Here is a 22,662-nt window from a genome sequence, read left to right on the forward strand (position 1 = left end):
CCAATGCTACACGGAAGAAATGTTACGAAGAGTAAGAATTAAGAATGATTCATCTACTTGAGGACAATTCTGATGGAGAGAAGGAATAGAGAAGCAAATCCAGTGAGGTCGACCCACGAACCATTTGCTTACTGAGGGTGTTGGTTCCAGGCCAGAGGCGAAGATGGTACATCTGGTCAGTGCTACCTGAGTACCTGGTCCTCTCAGTATTCAAGAAAGAACCTGATATCATATACGCCCTGCATATACAATGACAAGATTCTAATCAGATAAAAACAATCCAGCAAAAGTACCGCACACAAGGACACGAAGTTGTAATACCTCATACGTAACAACTCCAGTAGGATTGTTAGGATCGTCAGAGTGACGAAGCACCGCAATAGATACAGCTCCTGAAGCTGAGAGAATACAATACTCCAGTGGTCGTCCTTGATGCGTAAACGCCACTATTTTCGCAGCTATGTCCTGAGTATTAATGGAAAGGTCATAAGTTTTAACTAAAATGTTGCCAAGTTCAAGATTAAAGATTTGAACCCACGCGGTGGTTGTAGCTGCTGCTGTTGGTTGGGTTCTTTAGAATCCTCCATGGAAGATTAGAGAAAGAAAAGGAGGAAACTTTGTTGGAGAGACTCTGTTTTTGAGGATATAGACGCGAGAGAAAGTTGAGGTTTTTAAGTTTTAAGCGAAAGCGTGTGAGCCAAGCTAACATGAGTTCTTCAGGTATATATAGTGATACTACTGTGAGAGAGAGACGATTTGTAAAAAAATACAATATCAAATATTTTTTTTGAATTTAACCATATATTATTACTATTTGTAGTTACATTTAGTAATTTTTTGTAAATCTTATTTAATTGCATCATCCAAGATTAATATATGGTGTGAAAACATATATAAAGGGGTCTCCGACGTCTCTTTTGTCGATAAAAGAATACAAATTTTGTGTGTGTTTAACCAAACCAAAAGAAATTTAACCGAACCAACACTAAACCAAAAGAATTTTTACGTAACCGGAGAAGTTACTGGACCTATAAATACAGATTTTATCGGTGAGAATTGACAAAAAAAAAAGAAAGAAAGAGTTAAACCCCTAGCGACGTCGTCTCTCCCTCTCTCTGGCGAGTCAGTTGCGACCCGCCGGAGAAATCCTCGACGTTTGTTTCAGATCTCTGTTCGATTTCATTTCTTTTGCATTTTTTCACGTCGTCGTCGTTAGTGTATCTCCGTCGTCGTCGTTTGTCTAAAAAAAGGTTACTTCTTTTTTTTTTTGTCGTCGTCAGGTCTCTGTTTCACGGCGAACCATGGGGAAGAATCCGAAGAAGAAGAAGGAGAAGCCAATCCTTTCCAAAGAGGAGAAGGATGCTAAGAAGGCGCTCAAGAAGAAGAATCAGAAAGAGAGGGTGAAGAAGAAGACGGAGAGGAAAGAAGCGAACAGGAGGAAGCGTGTACAGGAAGAAGAAGAAGACGCACAAGCAAGCCCTAGATCTACTGCGTCTACCTCAAAGAAGAGGAAGAAGAGTAAGCAAGAAGAAACCGAGGAAAGCTCTATATCTACTGCCTCTACCTCAAAGAAGATGAAGAAGAGTAAGCAAGAAGAAACGGAGGAACGCCCTAGATCTACTGCATCTACCTCAAAGAAGAAGAAGAGTAACGAAAGCCCTATCTCAAAGGCTGAGAAGAAGAGGATAAGAAAGATCAAGAAACTGAATAAGTTGAGGAAGCCTCTGATACTAACCAAGGAAGAACAACGTAGGGTCAATAGACTGAAGAGTAGGAAAACCATTGCTTGGTGGGACTATGAAAATCTTTCATATCCTAAGGTTGGAGCGTTCAAAATGATTGAGAATAAGCTCAGGCGTGAGGGCTATACTGGTGAGCTTGAGCTCCATGCCATTGTGGGGTACAAGGGTGATGAAGAGCCAACACAGGACAAGACTTTCACTATGCATTACGGTGACCTTAATCCTAGTAGGCCTTTTTTTTTCTAAGCTTTTCGTTTTCCATTCTCAATCTTATATGTACTTATGTTTATGTGTGTTTGGTGCAGGACCAAAGGAGGGGACTAAGGCTGATCAGAAAGCAGATGATCATATGAGAGAGCTGATTCGTAACTTTCTTAAAGATAAAAAAAGGGCTCCTCAGAACACGCTTCTCATCACAAATGACAACGGTTTCAGGGAGTTTATGGATCTTCTGAGAGACGCAGGACATGGTGTATTGTTAGCGACTACGCAACAGTCTCTGATTATCAAATCGGGAAGCCACAAAGTCTGGTCCTGGAAATACGACATTGTCCAAGAAGACTAAGTAAGAATTCTTTATAACCTGCCTACTTGGTTTCCTGTTTCAGTCTTTTGACAGATACAACTACAGTTTTAGGTTCTAGATGAACCAAGTTTTTGTTGTTGTCTGGATTGAGTTTTTGTTGTGGATAAACGCAGGTACAAATCTAGGGAGAAGCAACGAAAGCAGAACATGCAAGCGAGGATAGAGAGAAAACGGCAACATGCACATATCTTTTTAGTTTCTCTGTCTTTGTTGCAATGTCGCTGATAATCTTTCTAAGAAACACAAAGTAGATAGCCACTTGTTCTTTTTTTTGTTGTTGTTTGTTTGTTTGTCAGCAGCCACTTGTTCTTGATGTAAAAAATCACCGTGAGAAACTGAGAATGTAAAGGTCGGATTCATGGAAGATTAGAGAATGAAAAGGATGAAAATTTCTTGGAAAGCTTCTGTTTTTATGAGTTTTAAGCGAAAACGTGTGAGCCAAGCTAACATGAGTTCTTCAGATATACAGTAACTTTTTTGTTTTAGTCGCAGTACTATATGTATATGTTAACAACTAGACTGCGAGGAATTAGCTTTGTAAAGCACTTGTTCCCACGGTTCTTTTACTAAACTGCTGTGAATAGATTTTTATTAAATAAGCTTGATTGCTTTATAAATCATGCTGTAGATCTAAATAGTGATGTGAAAAAAAATAAAATAAAAAATAAATAGTGATGTGTGATTCAGGGAGCGACAAACTAAATATTTTTTATTCTAGATTTCCAATTTTTCGGAAAAAGAAAAAGGATTGGATATTAGGTAGGTAAAGCCCACACAAATCCTAGGTAGGCCCATTAGTTTGGTGTATATAAAACAAAACCTAGTACAATCGATGGAGGACTTGTGTCTGAGATAGATTTTGTTAGAGAGGATGTCGGGAACGGAGACAGCTAAAATAGAGGTGTGGTGGGACATGAATGACTGTCCGATTCCGGAGGGGTATGATGCTCGTCGGGTCCGTCCAAGTATGGAAAGGGCGTTCGAAAAAATAGGCTACACAGGTCCTGTCTCAATCACTGCCTATGGCGACCAAACAAAAACCCCTGATCACCACCTTCTAGCGCTCTCTTCCACTGGAGTCGCTGTTGTACATACCATAGCAGGTTAGTCTTTTTCTGATGTTAGTATATTATTATAACAACCAGACTAGACATTTGTGTTTTTTGATCGATCCATTCACCTGCACAGAAAGCACGCGCTCAGTAATGTATCGGGATATGGTGGAGTGGCGAGGTCAAAATCCACCTCCGGCTACAATGATGATCATATCCGATCAGGTGGAAGGTGACTTCTCCTGGGATCTGGCCCGTCTACAACAGCGCAATAGATACGACCTTTTTCAGGCTAATTCAACGAAGAGTCGCGATGATTTACTCCTTGTCTATTATGCAAATTGGCGCTGGGAACAATTACTAGAAGAAGGAGGCGCACCACCCCCTGTGGCGAATGGATTATCATCTGCTGCCATGTTTTATTGCAAATCGTGCAATTTCGATTGCCAAAGCCTGAATAAATTCAGGAAGCATCTCTCCAGTTATAAGCATGGAATGGAAGTACGTAAGCAAAGCATCCTCTCCCTCTCTCTCTCTCAAATACTTTTGTTTCATAATCTGAGCAACAAACTCTTTTGTCAAGCTCAGGAGGCTATAAACCCTCCGGACACACGACTCTCTTGTGTAACGAAGACGTGGGCAAGGAACTACCAGGCCACGCCTGAACACGCCACAGCTGAAATACATGTGTTGTGGGACATGATTGACTGTCCGATTCCGGAGGGGTATGATGCTCGTCGGGTCCGTCCAAGTATAGAAAGGGCGTTCAAGGAAATAGGCTACTCTGGTCCTGTCTCCATCACTGCCTTTGCCGACCAAAAACAAACACCTGTTCACCACCTTCTTGCGCTCTCTTCCACTGGTGTCGATTTTTCACATACCCTTCCCTGTTAGTTAGTCCCCATTCCCATTCCCCTGCTGTTATTTAATTATTAAGGTTTTAATTTTCAATTAATTTCCTTTTGTGTGAAACAGGGGTCCATTACAGTCGCATGATTACAGATTTTGAGAAATGGACAAAAAATAATCCTGCTCCGGCTTCAATTATGATCATATCGGATGAAGTGGCTTCGAGCAAGTACCGTTCAACATATATTTGCGGGAAACTACAAGAGAGTAATTACAACTGTTTTTTGGCTTATTCAGTTAGGCCTTTTGAAATGCCTGTCCTGGTCACTTCTGCTGAGTGGCTCTGGGATAACTTACTTGCAGGTGTTTGTTCTCTCATCTTCCATTACTACTACACTACCACCAAACTACTTAAGCTGATCTTTTTTTTTCTTCCCCAGTTTCAGAGACAAAAAGACACATTCTTCACAAGTGCAGTGAAAGTGAAAGGGTTGTTGCATCATCTACCGGAATGTTTTGTTGCACATTGTGTTTATGTGATTGCAAAAGCCTCGATGATTTCAATAAGCATCTCTCAAGTAAAGAACACACAAAGGAGGTACGCATCCTCTCCCCTCTCCCTCTCTATCAACAAATAGATTGTTTTAACTCTTTCTACTCGTTGTCAAACAGGAGAAGAGAATGACTTCGCATTCTCAATCCTTTCCTCACCGGCAAAGGCAGTATAAAATATCCAACTACTATGATGAGGCAAGTTTTTTTCTTCTTAATAATAATAATATAGATTCTCAACAGTGAAAAATGTAAATACATGTCCAAATGCTCAATGTTTCACTTCATTTCATATAATATACTTGTTGTAGGTAGGATATCCTCCCAAGACCAAACGTATGAGGAAAGCAGCCCTGAAGGGTTTTTTTCTCCCGAGATCATTACGTTTTACTAGACGTTGAAACTGTGTTTACTAAAGTTATTATCTTCCATTCTAGTCTATGTTTTCTTTTTGAAGTATTTATTCTAGCTCGTTTCCTTTTGCTTATTTAACCCAGTGCTTGTATAAATTTAAATTAAACTGAATGGCGTCTTTTTCTTCTTCTTTTTTGAATTTCCGTTAGTACGATTATGACTTAATGTGCAATTTAATCATATTTTAAAATTAATCTTCCACTTTTCGTGATATCACTACAAGAAACGACAGCTACATTCGTCATTAGCTTTGGAATTACGATGAATTAACAATGAATCCTAATTCATAGTTGATCTTTTGACATTACAGAAGAATTATCGTACATTTGTCGTCCCATGAACCATTTGATTACTTAGGATTATTCCCAGGCAAGAGCTGAAGTGGTCGGGGCGTAGACTTTCCAACTTTATAATTCTTGTTGTTGATACAATCATTTTCCTCAGATGACTCGCTTGGCGGTCCCTGAGACTGAGGGCTTCCTGGTCCACCACCACTGGCCGATGATGAACCTGAAGCTGAAGCTGGCTCGGGGTTATTCTCAACACGCGTTGCGCTCACTTTCACTTTCTCTGATACAAAGCTTCCAACTACGACCTATAATAAAAAACCACCCCAACCAAAATCAGTATCTTGCGAAGTAACTCAAATATAAAGGGTTAGAGAAATGGAGCAACCTGGACTTGTGACCGAGCAACTAGCATTCCAGCAACAAAACCCGCCAGAATCCGACCATCAGGACCAGCAATATGCACGTTCATGTCACTAGTTCTGGTCACAGTACCATTACTCTCAGTATTCAAGAAAGAACCTGACATAGCAATGATATCATATACGCCCTGCATATACAGATCAGAAGACCCTTAATCAGATAAAAACATTCCAGCAAAAGTACCGCACACAAGGACATGAAACTGTTACTACCTCATACTTAACAACTCCACTAGGATTGTTAGGATTGTTAGAGTGACGAAGCACCGCACTAGAAACAGCTCCCGAAGCTGAGAGAATACTAGACTCGAGTGGTCCTTGATTCGTAAAGGCCACTATCTTCGCAGCTATGTCCTGAGTATTTAATTAATTAATGGAAGATTAATCGAGTAAAATCTTGTCAAGTTCAAGATTAAAAAAGATATGCTTATACATTAGTACATTACCTCTCCAGCTTTGACGTTAATTAAATGAGGTGTCAACAGTGTTTCTGCTCCTCCTGCTCACACACACATAAACTGTAAGCAGTGATCAAGAAAAAGAAAGAAAGATGAGAGTCTTTTGAGTGTACCTAAATAAAGCTTCTAATTAAGGAAGCCATAAGAGCGACCTGATCTGCCCCTGCCCCGTTTAGCACTTGCACCTCCACCACCATCATCATCAATGACATCAGCGTACTTCCTCGGTCGTCCTCTGACCCTTCCTCTTGCTCGTCCTCGCTGCTCGTTCCTGAATTGCGTCGAGACGGAGGAAGGCGATCCCTCGATCCCGAGCGGTTGTTGAGGCTGGCGCAGCGAGAGAGCCCCGACAGATAAACGGTGTTGCATGGCCTGAGAAGTGGAGGAGGGACCGGTTAACGCGGCGGCGTTGCGGTTGTAGGAACCCGTTACCGTCCCATGCGGTGGTTGTAGCTGCTGATGTTCGTTGGTTTCTTTAGAATCCATGGAAGACTAGAGAAAGCAAAGGAAGAAACTTTCTTGGAGAGATTCTGTTTTTTTTTTTTTTTAGAATATAGAGACGCGCGAGAAAGTGAAGGTTTTTTTGAGTTTTAAGCGAAAGCGTGTGAGCCAAGCTAGCATGAGTTCTTATATAGTAGTGAGAAAGAGAGATGAGTTGCAGTATTTAACTTTGTTTATTTTACTTAGAAGTTAAATAATTTAAAGAAATAAATTATTGGTTTATGGGTTTTCACTTCTCAGGGATTTAATTTTATCGTTTTTTGATATTTAATTAAATAAATATAAAGATATGCTTTATTTTTAGGATTTAGTTTGTAAATGTCAGGATAAGATTTAAGGAGGAAAAGGAGTTTGTTTTTAATGTGTCTTTGGATTTGGTGTCCACGTTAAACCAGAAGCTGTGAACATGTATGAACCTGAAAAACTAGAGAAGATGTTAGAGACAGCTAACAAAATGGTATTTGAGTGAGGTTTAGTGTGTTATCGTATGATTATTTAAGTAACCTAAAATTTCCATTTGGATAGGCGGTCTTGTCCAAGATTTTTTCTCTCCTATTGTTGACATCAATTTGAAACTAGGAAAATTAGTGTGAAAACTCACTTACAAACCAAACAGACGATAGATGGATTGCACTAGAGTTTTAATTACAACTCCATGCGCATACATTTTTAAGCTACAAAGACACTTTTGACCAGAAAACCAACACAACAAAAAAACAACAACAAAGAGGGAAAAGATCCAGACACTAACTTTGGTATTCATCTAAAAGCTACGAACGTTGACATTTACTTCCATGCGTGTACGTCCAAGTTCCTTGATTGTCGGCTACAAGTTCCCAATCCTAGTTTTGGTGTTATTCCCTCCAGTTACCTGAATTATTAATTTCCATCGTGAAGCCGTTTAGGTCACTGGATTAGTAGTGGAGTTTACTTAGTTAAGAGATTGCATTATATTCCTCGTGTATATTTGTTTTTATTTCCTACACTATGTTAGAGTTTTCTACTCTTTTGAATCAGGGACTAAGGTGATATACAAAACGGCTGAGGGTTGATGAAGATGGAGATTCGCGGATGAGTTTTTGGTAGAGGGAGACAAACGCAGAAAGATGATCACAACTTTAATAAGACTATGCCAAGAGCAAAATGTGAAATAAAACCTGCAAAAGTAAGAAGACTAGTTGTGTCTTCTGATAGTTGAACATCAAGGAATTCTACTTAATGAAATGATTTGGAACATAGAAGTTAGGACAGGTTTTTTTGTTTCATCAGCATTTCAAATCTCGGTATCAAACTATAGAGTATTAATTAGATTCTGAATGAGATTATGTTTTTGATTCTTGAGAAAAATAAGACTAGTTTTATAATTAGACAGACGCAATTGACTTTTGATTTTGTGTTTACACTTAATTTTGCATCGATTGGACTTTGTAATATGTGTTACTAGTTCTTTGTGTTTATACTACTTCTTTGTGTTTCTACACATGATATGATCAATCTCTTTTGGTTTACTAAACAAGAACCAAAGTTTCTTTTTGTTGGTAATTTCATTTTCTTCAACTATCTTTTCTTCTGACACGAGGAGAGAACCCACATGAGTGACGTGGACAACACACGAGAAATCTGAAATCTCATAAGCTCAACAACACAACACCCTAAAGTAGAGAAACAGCTGTTAAGTTTGCAAACAAAGATCCCACCATGACACAGAACACTACAAAGAGAATCGTATATTTAAATATTTATTGGTCATTTTGATAACTTAACTTATACGAGTTGATGTCTTGGCCAAAAACAAATTAACTTAAACACATTTTTTTTAAATATCATCAAAATAAACTAAAAAAATAAATCAGCCAGTCATCAGAAAAATCTGTAATATAAAATTAGTCATAATTTTTGATAAAATAAAGTAAACTTATAAATAGCAAAACATCTTTAAAAATTATAATATCTTACATTTTGAATAATATGTGACTACAAACTCCATTTGTAAAAGCAACCTTTTATAAATATGTAAACAACCCATCACCCATCTTGATTTTCTTGCACTTGTTCCATTTTGCAACAATGAACGTAATTTTTTTAAATAATAGAATCAGTGGAGTTGGTTGTTCGAATGCGGCGCTAACCGGAGTTGGGATCATTAGAAATTCATAATCATATAAAACCAAGAACCTTATTTTATTAAAGAAAATTGAAACGTATTCTAATCAGGTTAACCAACAGCCACATAGAAGAAGAAAAGACGATTTTCTTTGGACGGTGAATTCATAACTGTATTTCCAACAAATTCATTTTAATGAGTTGTGTATGTATCAACTCAAAAGTCGTAACCCGTGTGAACATTAATACTGTTCACGTTCATTTTTCCCTTTTTGGTGGAAGAATACGGTAAGAGAGACGCTACATTTCGTGAAAATACTATTTTTTAAACAATATTTCTCCAAGCCGAAGCAGTAAGAACATTATAATATATTGATTCATGTTTTTTTTCAGTTTATTTCGGACTTAATTATTTTCTATAAATTTAAATCTTGTTCCAGAAAATATAAATTTAAATCTATCTTGCCAAATAGACGTTGCAATACAGCAAATTAACTTAACAGTTAAAAAAATGAAATATTAAATTGTGTAGTCCACTAATTTGTTAACTATGAATAGCTTAGATATTATGAATTTTACATAGCGGTTTCGTATTTAGTGATTAAACGTGGCATTTAGTTTGCGTAATGTGATTTACAACTCAATTTGTAAAATTAGTTCTCCCCGTGCAATAAAAAGAAGGTATACATGTGTTATGTGTCAACGTTGGTACTGCTTTTAAGGATCCAAAATGTCAACTTTAGTTGAGATATTGATAACTTGTTAAAGACTTCTCTTTTTTATAAGAAAAAAATTATATGCTTTAGACTGTATTATATTTATCACCAGTATGTTTCCTAATGAAACCTTGTAACGTTTATGGTTTGACATAATATACAATTTGAGTTTGGGTTCGTGTAGATTGTTTGCATTTGTTTTATTGGTGTTGTAAATAGAAGTTCGTGTCAGGACTCTACATATTTAATCTCTTTTTGACCTAATACAAAGTGATAACCAATTCTCATTCCTTGCATACATAATCAATGTGATAAAAAAGCTACTAGTAGTATGATTTAGTTATGTTCGACTAATTAATGTAACTAAAATGTGTATGTCCTACTTTTGCATATAGTCTAAGATAACAACGTTAATTTGTAATTAAGGACTAGTTTTTCGAACTATCTTTTTAACAATATTAGTTTTCATCGGATGACACATGCATATTAATATTTTTTTTGAACTAAGCATATTAATATATTATTATACAGTGCAAATGTTAATATCTAAGAATAATAATAGGCTCTCATATTTTATAATTAGTAATTTAGTACTATTATGGAACGTGTATGTTAGTTTAGTATATTTTTCAGTAACTTTTGACTTCTTATTTCGATCTCGTGAATAAAATAGAAAAAGGTACTTCAATTAATATCAACATCAATATTTGCCAGTCATGTGAAACCCATCAATCTAATCTTTAATCACTTGCCACAAGAGAATATTATTTATGTACCTATTAAAGGTAATTATGTAAAAGTATATACACAGATAGAGGTAAAAATGTAACATCAGGAGGGTATTATATTTATTAGGAGTGTTGAATAGAGTTTCTTTTTGTATTTTTTACAAATAATAATCGCTAAAATTAAAAAGAAATCAGTATTTTCTCCAAAAAAAAATCAGTACGCGATAAATAGAATAAAATGACCATTAAGGGAAATTGCAAAATGATATTTTATTTCTCATCAGAATGTAAAAACATCAAAATAAATTAACATATAAAATCATGCGACAGGTAAATTTTTTTACGAATCGATACCTAATAAATGAAATTCTCGTAGTTCAACCAATACATCACACGTATTAACAATTATGTACGCAAACCATAGATCCCCATCACTCTATATATACACATATACACACACACAAAGAGCTATATATAGAGAGTAGCACAATAACAACACATTCTATTACAAAAAGAGAGAGAGAAAAAAATATAGAACCACTTTCTCTCCTTCAAAATGTCCAACAAGGTTCACGTAGGAAGCACTGAGATGGAGGAAGGTTTGAGAAATAACAAGTGGAAAGTTTTAGAACCTTCCGAGAAAATCAAGAAGATTCCGAAAAGGCTTTGGGATGTCGGAAAAGAAGATCCAAGAAGAGTAATACATGCCCTTAAAGTAGGTATTTCCTTGACACTTGTCTCTTTGTTATATCTCATGGAGCCTCTCTTCAAAGACATTGGGAGCAATGCGATTTGGGCTGTCATGACCGTCGTCGTCGTTCTCGAGTTCTCTGCCGGTAAGTGTAGCCAAATGTCAATGATCCTTTTATTGTACATACAATTTGAATTCATTAATATAGCAATTTCATTAGTGTCATATATATAACATGTGATGGATTTCTTGATTCTTTAGGTGCAACGTTGTGCAAAGGGCTTAACAGAGGATTAGGAACACTAATCGCAGGGTCTTTGACATTTTTCATTGAGTTTGTTGCTAATGATTCTGGAAAAGTTCTTCGAGCTATCTTCATTGGCACTGCTGTTTTCATCATTGGTATGTGTTTTTCTATATATTTACCCTTTTATTGTATAACAACTTTAGGTGTATACGCCTGATTATTTTGTATAAATTTCAAGAATATTAGTTGAGTTTCCGTTCTTTGAACATGCAGCATGATCATATATCATCTGTGGTAAATAGCATGAAATGGATTTTGTTATCCAGTTTATAATTTTCTAAACCTAAACTAATCTTTTTGAAATTAGAGACATTTCTGTATATTAAGTTCTAACAATAAAACTACTAAAATTTGTGTCTCTTCTAAATTATTACAGGAGCGGCTGCAACATATATAAGGTTTATACCGTATATAAAGAAGAATTACGATTATGGTGTTGTGATATTTCTCTTGACGTTCAATCTCATAACGGTTTCAAGCTACAGAGTAGACAGTGTTATAACCATAGCACACGATAGATTCTACACTATAGTTATCGGTTGCGGAATATGTCTTTTCATGAGCCTTCTTGTTTTTCCTATTTGGTCCGGTGAAGATCTACACAAGACCACCGTCGGTAAACTCCAAGGCCTCTCTCGCTCTATAGAAGGTACATATATAACGTATGTAATATTAGTTAAACATCTTAGAAAATAACATAATTCATATCCATTTTTAATATAATCTTTTATTTTGTAGCATGTGTGAGTGAGTACTTTGAGGAGAAAGAGAAAGAAACATCAGATTCAAAAGACAGAATCTATGAAGGGTATCAAGCTGTTTTGGATTCTAAATCCATTGATGAAACACTGGTAAATCTTTTTATAGTTCTTTAATTGAGAATAAATAAATTAGAATAAAAACCCACAAAATAAAATAATTTTATGAAATAAAGGCATTATATGCAAACTGGGAGCCAAGACACACGAGACGATGTCATAGATTCCCATGTCAACAATATGTGAAAGTTGGAGCTGTTCTTCGCCAATTTGGTTACACTGTCGTTGCTCTTCACGGTTGTTTACAAACTGAGATCCAAGTACGTATAATTATATATTAGTAAAATACATGTTTTAGGTTAAGTTGAATTAAACTAAATTAAATGATCTTTACTTTGTTAATTTTCTTTCAAGACTCCAAGATCTGTTCGCGCTCTTTTCAAAGATCCTTGTGTAAGATTAGCCGGAGAAGTATGCAAAGCTTTGTCGGAACTCGCCGATAGCATCTCCAACCACCGTCACTGTTCGCCTGAGATTCTCTCCGATCATCTCCACGTGGCACTCCAAGACCTTAACTCGGCTATCAAGTCACAGCCTAAACTCTTCCTCGGCTCCAATCTGCATCGTCACAACAATAAACACCAAAACGCAGTTTCACAACGCAACCGTGCAAACGCCGTTTCGCTGTCTAGCTTCAGGACGGACACGTCAGCTTTGATGGAGTACAGGAGATCGTTCAAGAACAATAATAGGTCCGAGACGACGTCGGCGGGAGAGAGGAGGATGTTACGGCCGCAGCTGAGTAAAATAGCGGTGATGACGAGCCTTGAGTTCTCGGAGGCTTTGCCGTTCGCGGCGTTTGTGTCGTTGCTGGTGGAGATGGTGGCGAGGCTTGATAATGTGATAGAGGAAGTGGAGGAGTTGGGAAGGATCGCATGTTTTAAGGAGTATGATAACACGCGTGATCCGACGGCTGACGATGTCCGGTGCGAAAAACCGGCGAATGTTGTGATCAGTGTCGGCGCCGCGGAATAATTTTATTTAATTCATCCGATCGTTCTAACGACGAATTGATTATGGGGTTCGATTTTAGGTGTATATTTGAAAAAGATAGAGACTTATTCATCCGATCGTTATAACGACGAATCGATTATGGGGTTCGATTTGGTTCAGTATGATTCATCCGATCGGTATATTTTTACAATAGAAAAAATCTAAAAATATTTTTTATAAAGTAACTTTATAAATTAATAAAAGATCATATTTACAATACTATTAACTGTAGTATTTAGTTATTGTTGTAAAAAAAAAAATTAACTGTAGTAAGTTACAACGATTGTTTCGAGAAACAGAGTTACTCAGTTGTGCTCAAACTCTGGTTTTTCTTTTTCCTTTTCTGAATTAATTAATCGTTTAATGATGGTGGAGAATAAATGTCTAAGATTCCTCACATTAGTCCTGAAATGGAACCGTATCTATACTATTATTTAAGAAGTGATTTTGATGATTTGTCACATTATTCATAATTGTAGGATGTGTCATTAATTTTAATAAATAAATTATAAAACTATCAGTTTTAATGAACAATTTTAGTGATTATCTTAATTTATTAATTAACAGAGATTAAAAAAATCTATCAAAACTTTAAATGTAACTAATTTTCTTTTAATAATGAAATATATAATATTTTTACAAATCTATACTATTATTTAAGAAGTGATTTTGCTGATTTGTCACATTCTTCATAATTTTAGGATGTGTCATTAATTTTAATAAATAAATTATAGAACTATTAGTTTTAATGACCAATTTTAGTGATTATCTTAATATATTAATTAACAGAGATTAAAAAATTATATCAAAACTTTAAATGTAACTAATTTCCTTTAATAATGAAATAGATAATATTTTACAAAAGAAAAGCATTTATGATAACTACGATATATGATCTACATAAATATTTGATATTATCTTATTTATTATTTTACAAAAAAATTATCCGTTTTATATGTTAAAAAGAGTTATATTGTTCATGGTTTCGTAAGTTATATATTGTTTTGTATTTTGTTAACATTAGCTCATCAGTCCCAAAAAAAAGATAACATTTTTCATGGTTACAATAGAACAAGTCCCAACCTTTTAAAGGTGTATGTAATTTATTACTTTTTGTTTATAGGTGAGTAGTTAAAAAGAAAAAAATCTCAGGTTTTAACTGGTGTATGTAATTTAATATTTTTAGCTATCACAATAAAAACTTTTTATGCTTATACTCCAGCGATACAAGCTTAATGCTCGATTACAAATCGTAATAAGAAACATACTAATGGCAAACTTACAAAAAAGAAAAAGATGAATATTTTGAAACATAAAAGATCACTTGAACATTCTCAAAATAATGGTTCTAATCATGTATATAAAATATATAATTTGAAGAAACGTCATGATATATGATTTCGTTTTATTTTGTGACTATAAATTCAAATACTGACCAATGATATTTTTCATAATTTCAGGTAATTTTTTTTTAAAGGAATTTTGATCAAAATGATTTTTTTAATGAGTAGTTTCACTATCGGTGACTATACCACATAAAATAGAATGAAACCTTTACCTTTTAAGATAAAACTCTATAGAACAACCAAAATCCCTTCTTGTGATGATCTCCCAAAAAAGTTGGCAAATAGTTATTTCAAGGAATTAAAAAGAAAAATTAGAACGTCAATATGAAAAGAAAGTTTTAGTCCGTGAGTTTTTTATATCAATTTTTGTTTTTATTGATGTGTCATGTTTATGTTATTTATGTTCATCGGTTCTTCGTTCTAATGTTTTGAGTTTTAGACATTATTGGTGAAGTTTTGAATGTTTGACCTTTAGAAGATCTTCAATTAAATTAAAATTAACTATTAGTGACACAATGTAGATTTTATGAGACGTTTAATCTAATTTTATATCATTTAATTTTTATAACATAATGATTTGAATATTTAATATGTAATGATACATGTTTAACATGCACATTGTGGTTTGGATATGCAAATCAAGTATAATATTTCTTTAAATCAGTCTTAAAAATCACTGGTGATATGTATTATTGAATTTTTATCTGAATTCTCTACATAGTTATATATGTCCAAAAATATGTATTTCTTCGTATTTTTAATAACATGAGATGAGTATGATTTCACTTGAACCGCCCAAAATAAACTCTAGAATTTTTAAAATATTTCGCATCTACCTTTATTTAGGACACTAAATAAGCAAAAAAAACTCTAAAACTATGGTACTTGAGCCAAAAAGGTTAAAATTAGACAAATGTAATCGCTCTTCAATATTAAAAAAAAATGTTAAATTTGGATTCAATCAAGCAAATCATTCAACTTCGATACAGAAGAATCGTGTATAAAAAAGAAAAATAAGTCCATATAATAAGCAATTAAGATTTGGTTAAAACCCCCAAAAACATACAGAAAAGAATTTAATATTTATATCTAATTAAATAAATTAGTATAAGTATACAAATTAACATTAATAGAAAATTATTAAGAACATATATTAGCCCGCAGAAATGCGGGCCCACACGTAGTTCATTTATAATTAACATTTGGGAAGAAAAATAAAGGAAATAATCTTCAAAAATAAAGGGCCCAACCGGGTTTGAACCGGTGACCTATTGATCTGCAGTCAATTGCTCTACCACTGAGCTATGGACCCAATTTAATAAGAATGTACACTAAGAGCACCTCCAATGTACACTTCTATAATTTTCTCTAAAATAGATCTTCTATTATAGAGGTGAAAATGCTCCAATGTATGCCTCTATAATATAGTTTCTCTGTTTTAGATGAAAATACAGAGGAAAATTACTTTTTGCCTATATATTTAGAGGTGAAAATAGCATATCTCTATATTTTTCCCGTATAAATAGAGGAACTCTATTATAAAGACATACATAGGAACATTTTTACCTCTATAATATAGTTTTTCTATTTTAGGGGAAAATATAGAGATAGAAATAGAAGTGGGTTAGAGATGGTCTAATACTACAAAATTACAAAATTTTAAGGGACGCAAATATTCTTGGAAATTTTCTAAAATGAAATGTAAAAAGTTCTTATGAGAAAAAAATATCCCAAAACTCTCAGAAATGTAAAAAAAAAACATACTAAAGATGACAACAATTACACTTGCAAAACCCAAAAAAATCCCAAATCTTAAACATAAAGTCACGAATCACAAATATTATTCATAAAGTAACCGTACTTGATGCTATCTATTAATGAACTTCTTAATAGCATCTCCAACCTAAGACTTCATTCTAAGGAAAGCAAAATCTCAAAATAAAGATTTGAAAATAGGATATTCCAACTATAAATCCTCAATAAATTCTTAAAAATTTATTTATTTGCGTTATATTCCTTGATATTAAAAAAATTACTAATATTTATGAAAAAAATAACTATAAAAAGCAAAAAAAAAGATTGTTTTAAGGATTTGAAATTGGATTGTAATGACACAGAACCTCAAAATTAGTAGTTCTGAGCTCATGGGTTTTGCTCCGGATTGTAATGACACATAACTTCAAAATTGTTTTGAAGATTTGAGGTTGGATTGGAGGTGGTCCGAGCTCATGGTCTACATTTGTAGTTCTGAATCGTCGTAATCTTCTTTCCCAAATCCCCTTTATGGATTTTCAAAAACTATGTATCTAGATAACTTATAAAATATGAAAAAAATAGTCTCGAATTTATTGGTTTTCTTATACAAGTGATTGCTATCATTACCAAAGTTGGTGTAAAGGCTATAAGTTATGTCCAATTAATGATTGGGAGACATATCATATCGGAACGTAAAATAAGACTATCATATAACAAATTAGGAATATAAAATAGTCATTCACAGCATACAATATATTAATTAGTAAAATCAAAACCAAAAAGGCAAAACCAATATATATATTCTAAAATAAAATTCAAGAAACTCCAAATTTATGCAAACCAATTTTATCTTCTTCGAGGACTCCAACATTAAAAGGCGTTTTTGTCCTGAAGAAACCCACACATTTCCTTCTACCTAGAAAAGGTTTGAGTAATCGAATGAACCGGTTTGGTCGTATTCATAATTTGGCCAGTAACCGGTTTGCACTGATTGATCAATGTTCAAATAAGAACTCTCTGGAAATCCCATTTGGTGGTTCGCCCCATTGACTGGAAAATGGTAGTTGGGAAGGTATTCAGAAGCACCCTCTTGAATTTGAGAATAATCCTACATTTAAATTTCACAAGACCAAATCAGACGAGTGCTTGTGTATACAAAACTGTTTTGGTTTAGATAAGAGTACGTACTTTTGAGGAATCAAGGATGAAATCAGGCGAAATCCAAATGCTAGAAGTTTCGTTTGTAGTTAAAGAAGGCTTGAAAGATTGAAACTGCGTCGTTTCATCTCGACATGGAGAGGTCGCAAGGCTAGAGCAACCTGAACCAATAGCTTGTTCGTTTTTATTTTTCAAAGTTTTGGTCTTAAGTCCGTTCTTCTTGACTACACGACATAACACAAAAGCTCCCTGAAATTCCAACATATATATACATATATATATATGGTTCTTAGGTGTCTTTCCATTAAATTAAAGGGATGAAGATATGGAAACATATTATAAATTCCTTACCTTGAAATTTGGTGATTTTTGAGAAAGATCGTCATCGCAAAGGCGATATTCATGCATAAACCAGATAGTTCTATCACCCAATGGGGCACGACCTTCATAGAAAACTAGTGTCTTCCGGTATCCGATTGTAGCACCGGATGATTTACAAGAGATTTGCCGATCTTTACCGGTTGCTTTCCAATAACCTGCTTTTGTAGCCCTATTGGTTCGAGAACCATTTGGATATTTTTTGTCCCTTGGACAGAAAAAGAACCATTCCATATCTCTATTGGGTAGGAACGATTTATCTAAAACAACAAAGATAGAAATTAAAGAAGATAACAATTAGATATAAATTTTTGAATGATATTAATTCAAACAATTTTTTTCTTTAGATTACCTGGTAACTCCCAAGGATCGAATTTATATAAATCGATAACAGGAATGACTTCAAGCTCAATCTCGAGACCTTCTACTTTTCTACTCAAGTAATAGCCTATGAGCTCTTCATCAGTTGGATGAAATCTAAATCCTGGAGGTAGACATGAACTTCCCATTTGCATGTTTCACACTTGTTGCTCGTGACACAAGAGAGATTTAGCGATCAAATCTACTAAATATTTTGAAAATCCAGAAATAAAAACTTTTTTCGACACTTGATTTGTTCTTAAGAAAAGCTTGCAACTCACATTGATTGCATTCTTTTTGTGACAAGATCATTGTCCGGAAAAAATCGTATGATTACAATTAGAAAATAAATCAGCGCAATGACCCCAAGTTCCTCTTTTTACTACTGAGAAAAACAATAGACACAAAATTAAGGAAAAAAAATATGGGAATAACGAAGAGTAATAGACTATATTTTGAATTTGAGGGCAGATGTAATTGCGACGGGTCAAAGACACTGGCTGGAGAAAAAGGTGCTCTTATTTTAAATCAGAGAGTAGCTATATAAGAAACCAAAAGTGATTAGTGAGTAATCAAACTAGGAGAATGATTAAGAGAAGACAAAGGTGGTAGAGTGTTGAATGGTTGTGAAGCATTTGATATATATAGCACAATGTTTGAGCTATGGGGCATATTTAATTAATTAATTAATATATGTGGATTGATTAAGGGATTAATTATATATGTATTATTTTATAATGCCATTTTAAAATCCAGAAGAAAAACAACGAGACACACCGAAAGCACACATAAAGACATTGCTTGTCTAAAGAGTTCCCAAAATTCCAAAAGAACCTGGACCTACCTGGTCTCAAAAGTTATTAGACGTGTTCACACACACGCTTCAAGAAAAATCCATCCCATAATATCGATTCAGTTTTCAACTAAATAATACGTGGGTTCATTTTATGAAACGATGAATTTGTTTTTATGTCAATTCTATATATCATGCTATTAATGTACAGAAATGTTATCTATCACTTTTTGATTGTTATTTACCGTCAAGTTTGCTATATACTATATGACATGTAAGTTAAAAACTAATTAAAATATTTATTAACCTGCCCAAAATATTATATCACTTTGTTTTTTTTTTTAAAAAAGGCATAATATTCTATCACTTTGTGATTGTTGTTTAACATATTTTTTTCATTCCAAATATTTTATCTGCTTTTATTATACTTTATGTTATTCCGCTATTGATTTGAGATGTATATTAGTCATCACCATTATTTTTTTTTTCTGTCCCTTCAGATATTTAATATGAAACCCGTGTTTCTACAGATTTATGAATGTTCGAGTTTTCGACCTGGTTTCTCACAACAAAGGCATTTAGAATGAAATTTTAGTCTGAATCCAATATCACTTAACTTTTCGGTCATAAAAACCGGTTCTGATGCTTTTTGGCATTTTATATTGTACCCAAAACAAATTTTTTTTTTTTTTCCATCTATTTAGTTTTATTGATGGGTCAACAGAGCATAAAGCCCAGTACAAAATAGCATAAAGCCCGAGAAAACAAAACAGTAAAGTCCGTCAGGGACAAAAACAAAACAAGCCCAAGGCCCAAAGTCATAAACTGAACGGTGCCACTACTGTACACGCGTCCAGCAACACTCTTGCCCGCACACGTGTTGAGGCCCCCGCCTCACTGAGACACGCGTCAGCCGATCACCACATCGGTACCCGAAACGTCAAGGTTAGCCGGAGAAGATGAAGAACGGCCACTAGTTTCGCCGGAACACACCGGATCAAAACACCGTACCCGTCTTCAATCACCAAACTATTCCAACGGAGAGCTCCATCGAGGACAGTCCCGAGATCTCATCCAAAGCCACCGGAAACATCACTGACGATTTAAAACCACACCCAAACCAATGAATTTCACCCTAAGGCGCAAACAAGCGAGCCATCGCACACACTCCGATCTACGAAATCACCAAGGATTAAACCGCCTACAATCAATCCTTCCGCGCCGACATAACAGCATGCGACACAAGACTCAGATCGAGAGGCACAGTAACAATAGAGATCACATAATCATAGATCGGTTACACGCAAAGACAAAGCCAGCGATGACGGTGCTGAAGGAGCCACCGCCTCCCGGAAACCATAAGCCGGCGAAGAAGAACTAGAAAAACTTCTTCTTCCCAGAATCAAACCCGGTGAAACGGGAAACTAAGCCGGAGAGGATCCGACAAACAAAAAAAAAAATCAGAGCTTTCTCTCTCCTCTGTGTAAAATTCTAGAGAGGGAACAGAGAAGAGAGAGAAAGTCAGAGATTACTACCCAAAACAAATTTACTATTTAAATGAGAATTATTAAAGTTCGCAATTTCTAATAGGTTTTAACATTGTTCTTCCACGCCAGCATGAGTAAGACAAATTCGCTTTAAACTTTTAAGACATAAGAGATAACGAAACTTTGACGAAATAAATTTAATTATGGCTTTCTGTCAAAATGTAGTTATTGTTTAAGATGTAAAGTTGTAGTTTGAAGTTTAGTTCCCATTTGTGTAAGTCAGAGAAAACATACAAAAAAAATAGGAATGACTTCACGAGATGGAAATGTCAGGTTTGGTTCTATAAAAAAAGCCGAGCCTTGTAAGTTGTAACTATGATGTGGTCAGAATATTCCCCTATACTTTAGGAAGGGTCACCCTGACCCCTAATTGTATTTACACTTTTGAAGAGAACACTAGGCAAAAAAAAAAGAAAATGAAAGAGAAAAAGGCAACTAAATGGAGAAAATATATATAAAAGCATAGATAACTACGTCTACCGGTAGGTAAAGAAAGAAGTAATCCTGCGAAATACGAAAAAGCGGACCAGCTGTGTTGACTGCACTAGGGTCTAATCAGATAGTTTTGAATATATGTGGTGGTTACTAAGATATTTCTTTTTTGAAACTAGGTTACTAAGATATTCCTTTTAAAATAATACATTTGATCATATTTAATAGTTTTGAATATATGTGGTTACTAACATTTTTTTTTGAACTTAGCTTGCCTCACATTTCCTTTTAAAATATAACATTTGCCTCACATTTAATATTTTGAATATATGTGGTTACTAAAATTTTCCTTTAAAAAATAAGAAATTTGCATCATATTTAATATTTTTGTATATATATATACACATTTAGAGCATGCTCACCGGTTAAGAGACTATAAACTTATAAAGGTTTCATCTAATTAATTCTAAAATAAAAACTAAATCAACCCAATATTTCTTACTTTCCAAATTTTCATAATCTATTATTACATATCTGATTTTCTACTTATTTCTTACTTTTTCATTTCTATTTTTTTTTTTTATCTTTTAATGTCTAAGAAACTAGTTTAGATACGAACGAACATTGCCAGTGTTCTAAGATTTTTTTGAAAGTAACCAATACAGCGCCGACCAATTGATCGAATCCGACGACATTGTTTTCATCAACTAATAATTTTCTATTTGCGATATCAGATGGCCTTAATCTTACCACAGATGTCTAAAATCTAACTAAATATATAAAAAGTTAAAAGGTTAACTATTGACAGAAAACAAGATGTATAGAATCGTTTTGGATATTGCATGGTTTTTTTGTTTTTTTTTTTAACTTTGGATATTGCATGGTTTTGGCTTTACATTTGTACTAGTTCAAGATCCGCGCAATTGCACGAGATGAATGTTATATATAAAAATATTTTTATACATTATATTTATTTGTATTCATTTACGTATTATGTATATAGTTAAATTAGAGTAACCACATAAATCAAAACAAATACATCTTGTTTATTTACGATGTTTTTTTGATAAATTAATCAAAACAATCATTTTATTTATTTTATATAGTATATAACTAAATTTTAATGACATGGACATAGATATATAGTATATTTTAATATAAATATTTATTATTGAGAATTCATATTTATATGATAAACAAAAAATTTCTAATGTGCGATTTTTGAATGCAAATTTCAAAATTAAATATTAAAGTTTTAATACTTTTTCAATACAAGTTTAGAAATTATCATATTTAAGTATTTTTCTATGTTATATAGTTTAATTTTAAACTATATTTAATATATAATATGAATGCCTAGTAAATGAGACTTCATATTCATGATCATTTGTATCTTGTTATTACCAAAATAATTAAATCATTGATCACAAAATTTTAGTGTAAGACATTTAACGTTTTTAGTAATTTATAGTCGTTTTAAAAATTCAAAATATAACATATAAAAAAATTATTATTTTTATTAGATGATTAATGTGATTGTTTAATATCTTTTAATAATATAAAATTAAACAAAAAAGAAGTAAGATACAAAAATTGTTATCAAATATTTATTATTCATAATCATTAATTGTTATATATACGTTAATCATATTAGACAATTCCGTAGCTTTTATT

General features: G+C 33.9%; 6 protein-coding genes and 1 non-coding gene across 7 annotated transcripts; 3 read left to right on the forward strand and 4 right to left on the reverse strand.

Moving 5' to 3' along the window:
- Positions 1 to 30: 30 nt before the first annotated feature.
- On the forward strand, positions 31 to 3,119 carry LOC125590034 (transcriptional regulator ATRX homolog). Its single transcript, XM_048762929.1, has 3 exons — positions 31 to 1,154; positions 1,281 to 2,307; positions 2,442 to 3,119. Exon 2 carries the CDS (start codon positions 1,302 to 1,304, stop codon positions 1,986 to 1,988), a length of 687 nt encoding a protein of 228 aa, XP_048618886.1. The 5' UTR covers positions 31 to 1,154; positions 1,281 to 1,301; the 3' UTR covers positions 1,989 to 2,307; positions 2,442 to 3,119.
- A 37-nt stretch (positions 3,120 to 3,156) lies between these two features.
- Positions 3,157 to 5,328, forward strand: LOC125590033. The gene is made up of 7 exons (XM_048762928.1): positions 3,157 to 3,431; positions 3,517 to 3,881; positions 3,969 to 4,269; positions 4,356 to 4,592; positions 4,670 to 4,827; positions 4,902 to 4,979; positions 5,093 to 5,328. Exons 1-7 carry the CDS (start codon positions 3,200 to 3,202, stop codon positions 5,180 to 5,182), a joined length of 1,461 nt encoding a protein of 486 aa, XP_048618885.1. The 5' UTR covers positions 3,157 to 3,199; the 3' UTR covers positions 5,183 to 5,328.
- Positions 5,329 to 5,526: 198 nt separating this feature from the next.
- On the reverse strand, positions 5,527 to 7,754 carry LOC111207845 (AT-hook motif nuclear-localized protein 13). Its single transcript, XM_048762930.1, has 4 exons — positions 6,476 to 7,754; positions 6,351 to 6,403; positions 5,871 to 6,258; positions 5,527 to 5,790 (listed from the first exon to the last, which is right to left on the reverse strand). Exons 3-4 carry the CDS (start codon positions 6,036 to 6,038, stop codon positions 5,545 to 5,547), a joined length of 414 nt encoding a protein of 137 aa, XP_048618887.1. The 5' UTR covers positions 6,039 to 6,258; positions 6,351 to 6,403; positions 6,476 to 7,754; the 3' UTR covers positions 5,527 to 5,544.
- LOC106408354 (AT-hook motif nuclear-localized protein 13) lies at positions 6,061 to 6,848 on the reverse strand. The gene is made up of 3 exons (XM_022706859.2): positions 6,515 to 6,848; positions 6,351 to 6,403; positions 6,061 to 6,258 (listed from the first exon to the last, which is right to left on the reverse strand). The coding sequence occupies exons 1-3, from the start codon at positions 6,846 to 6,848 to the stop codon at positions 6,061 to 6,063; spliced, it is 585 nt and encodes a 194-aa protein (XP_022562580.2).
- Positions 7,755 to 10,885: 3,131 nt separating the features above from the next.
- Positions 10,886 to 13,441, forward strand: LOC106411447 (aluminum-activated malate transporter 12). The gene is made up of 6 exons (XM_013852212.3): positions 10,886 to 11,246; positions 11,363 to 11,503; positions 11,785 to 12,057; positions 12,147 to 12,259; positions 12,343 to 12,486; positions 12,581 to 13,441. The coding sequence occupies exons 1-6, from the start codon at positions 10,967 to 10,969 to the stop codon at positions 13,199 to 13,201; spliced, it is 1,572 nt and encodes a 523-aa protein (XP_013707666.1). The 5' UTR covers positions 10,886 to 10,966; the 3' UTR covers positions 13,202 to 13,441.
- Positions 13,442 to 15,805: 2,364 nt separating this feature from the next.
- Positions 15,806 to 15,877, reverse strand: TRNAC-GCA. Its single transcript has one exon. It is a non-coding gene; the product is annotated as a tRNA-Cys (tRNA).
- Positions 15,878 to 17,005: 1,128 nt separating this feature from the next.
- On the reverse strand, positions 17,006 to 18,926 carry LOC106409722 (NAC domain-containing protein 71). The gene is made up of 4 exons (XM_013850295.3): positions 18,209 to 18,926; positions 17,830 to 18,116; positions 17,509 to 17,727; positions 17,006 to 17,428 (listed from the first exon to the last, which is right to left on the reverse strand). The coding sequence occupies exons 1-4, from the start codon at positions 18,369 to 18,371 to the stop codon at positions 17,237 to 17,239; spliced, it is 861 nt and encodes a 286-aa protein (XP_013705749.1). The 5' UTR covers positions 18,372 to 18,926; the 3' UTR covers positions 17,006 to 17,236.
- Between the last annotated feature and the right edge of the window lie 3,736 nt (positions 18,927 to 22,662).

This window comes from Brassica napus, chromosome C7, assembly GCF_020379485.1.
Source record: "Brassica napus cultivar Da-Ae chromosome C7, Da-Ae, whole genome shotgun sequence".
Lineage (NCBI taxonomy): Eukaryota > Viridiplantae > Streptophyta > Magnoliopsida > Brassicales > Brassicaceae > Brassica > Brassica napus.

What these genes read in the sequence shown, in the direction of transcription:
- LOC106408354 (XM_022706859.2), bottom strand. Translation starts at nt 6,848, where the DNA reads ATGGATTCTAAAGAAACCAACGAACATCAGCAGCTACAACCACCGCAT. An exon ending in ACGGGGCAGGGGCAGATCAG is followed by an intron (nt 6,404 to 6,514) that starts GTCGCTCTTATG and finishes GTGTGTGAGCAG; the next exon opens with GAGGAGCAGAAACACTGTTG. An exon ending in TTAACGTCAAAGCTGGAGAG is followed by an intron (nt 6,259 to 6,350) that starts GTAATGTACTAA and finishes TTAAATACTCAG; the next exon opens with GACATAGCTGCGAAGATAGT.
- LOC111207845 (XM_048762930.1), bottom strand. Translation starts at nt 6,038, where the DNA reads ATGCAGGGCGTATATGATATCATTGCTATGTCAGGTTCTTTCTTGAAT. An exon ending in TTGCTCGGTCACAAGTCCAG is followed by an intron (nt 5,791 to 5,870) that starts GTTGCTCCATTT and finishes TTTTTATTATAG; the next exon opens with GTCGTAGTTGGAAGCTTTGT.
- LOC125590034 (XM_048762929.1), top strand. Translation starts at nt 1,302, where the DNA reads ATGGGGAAGAATCCGAAGAAGAAGAAGGAGAAGCCAATCCTTTCCAAA.
- LOC106409722 (XM_013850295.3), bottom strand. Translation starts at nt 18,371, where the DNA reads ATGCAAATGGGAAGTTCATGTCTACCTCCAGGATTTAGATTTCATCCA. An exon ending in CGATCCTTGGGAGTTACCAG is followed by an intron (nt 18,117 to 18,208) that starts GTAATCTAAAGA and finishes TTGTTGTTTTAG; the next exon opens with ATAAATCGTTCCTACCCAAT. An exon ending in TCATCCTTGATTCCTCAAAA is followed by an intron (nt 17,429 to 17,508) that starts GTACGTACTCTT and finishes ATTTAAATGTAG; the next exon opens with GATTATTCTCAAATTCAAGA.
- LOC125590033 (XM_048762928.1), top strand. Translation starts at nt 3,200, where the DNA reads ATGTCGGGAACGGAGACAGCTAAAATAGAGGTGTGGTGGGACATGAAT. An exon ending in TGTTGTACATACCATAGCAG is followed by an intron (nt 3,432 to 3,516) that starts GTTAGTCTTTTT and finishes TCACCTGCACAG; the next exon opens with AAAGCACGCGCTCAGTAATG. An exon ending in TATCCAACTACTATGATGAG is followed by an intron (nt 4,980 to 5,092) that starts GCAAGTTTTTTT and finishes TACTTGTTGTAG; the next exon opens with GTAGGATATCCTCCCAAGAC.
- LOC106411447 (XM_013852212.3), top strand. Translation starts at nt 10,967, where the DNA reads ATGTCCAACAAGGTTCACGTAGGAAGCACTGAGATGGAGGAAGGTTTG. An exon ending in CGTTCTCGAGTTCTCTGCCG is followed by an intron (nt 11,247 to 11,362) that starts GTAAGTGTAGCC and finishes TTGATTCTTTAG; the next exon opens with GTGCAACGTTGTGCAAAGGG. An exon ending in CACTGCTGTTTTCATCATTG is followed by an intron (nt 11,504 to 11,784) that starts GTATGTGTTTTT and finishes AAATTATTACAG; the next exon opens with GAGCGGCTGCAACATATATA.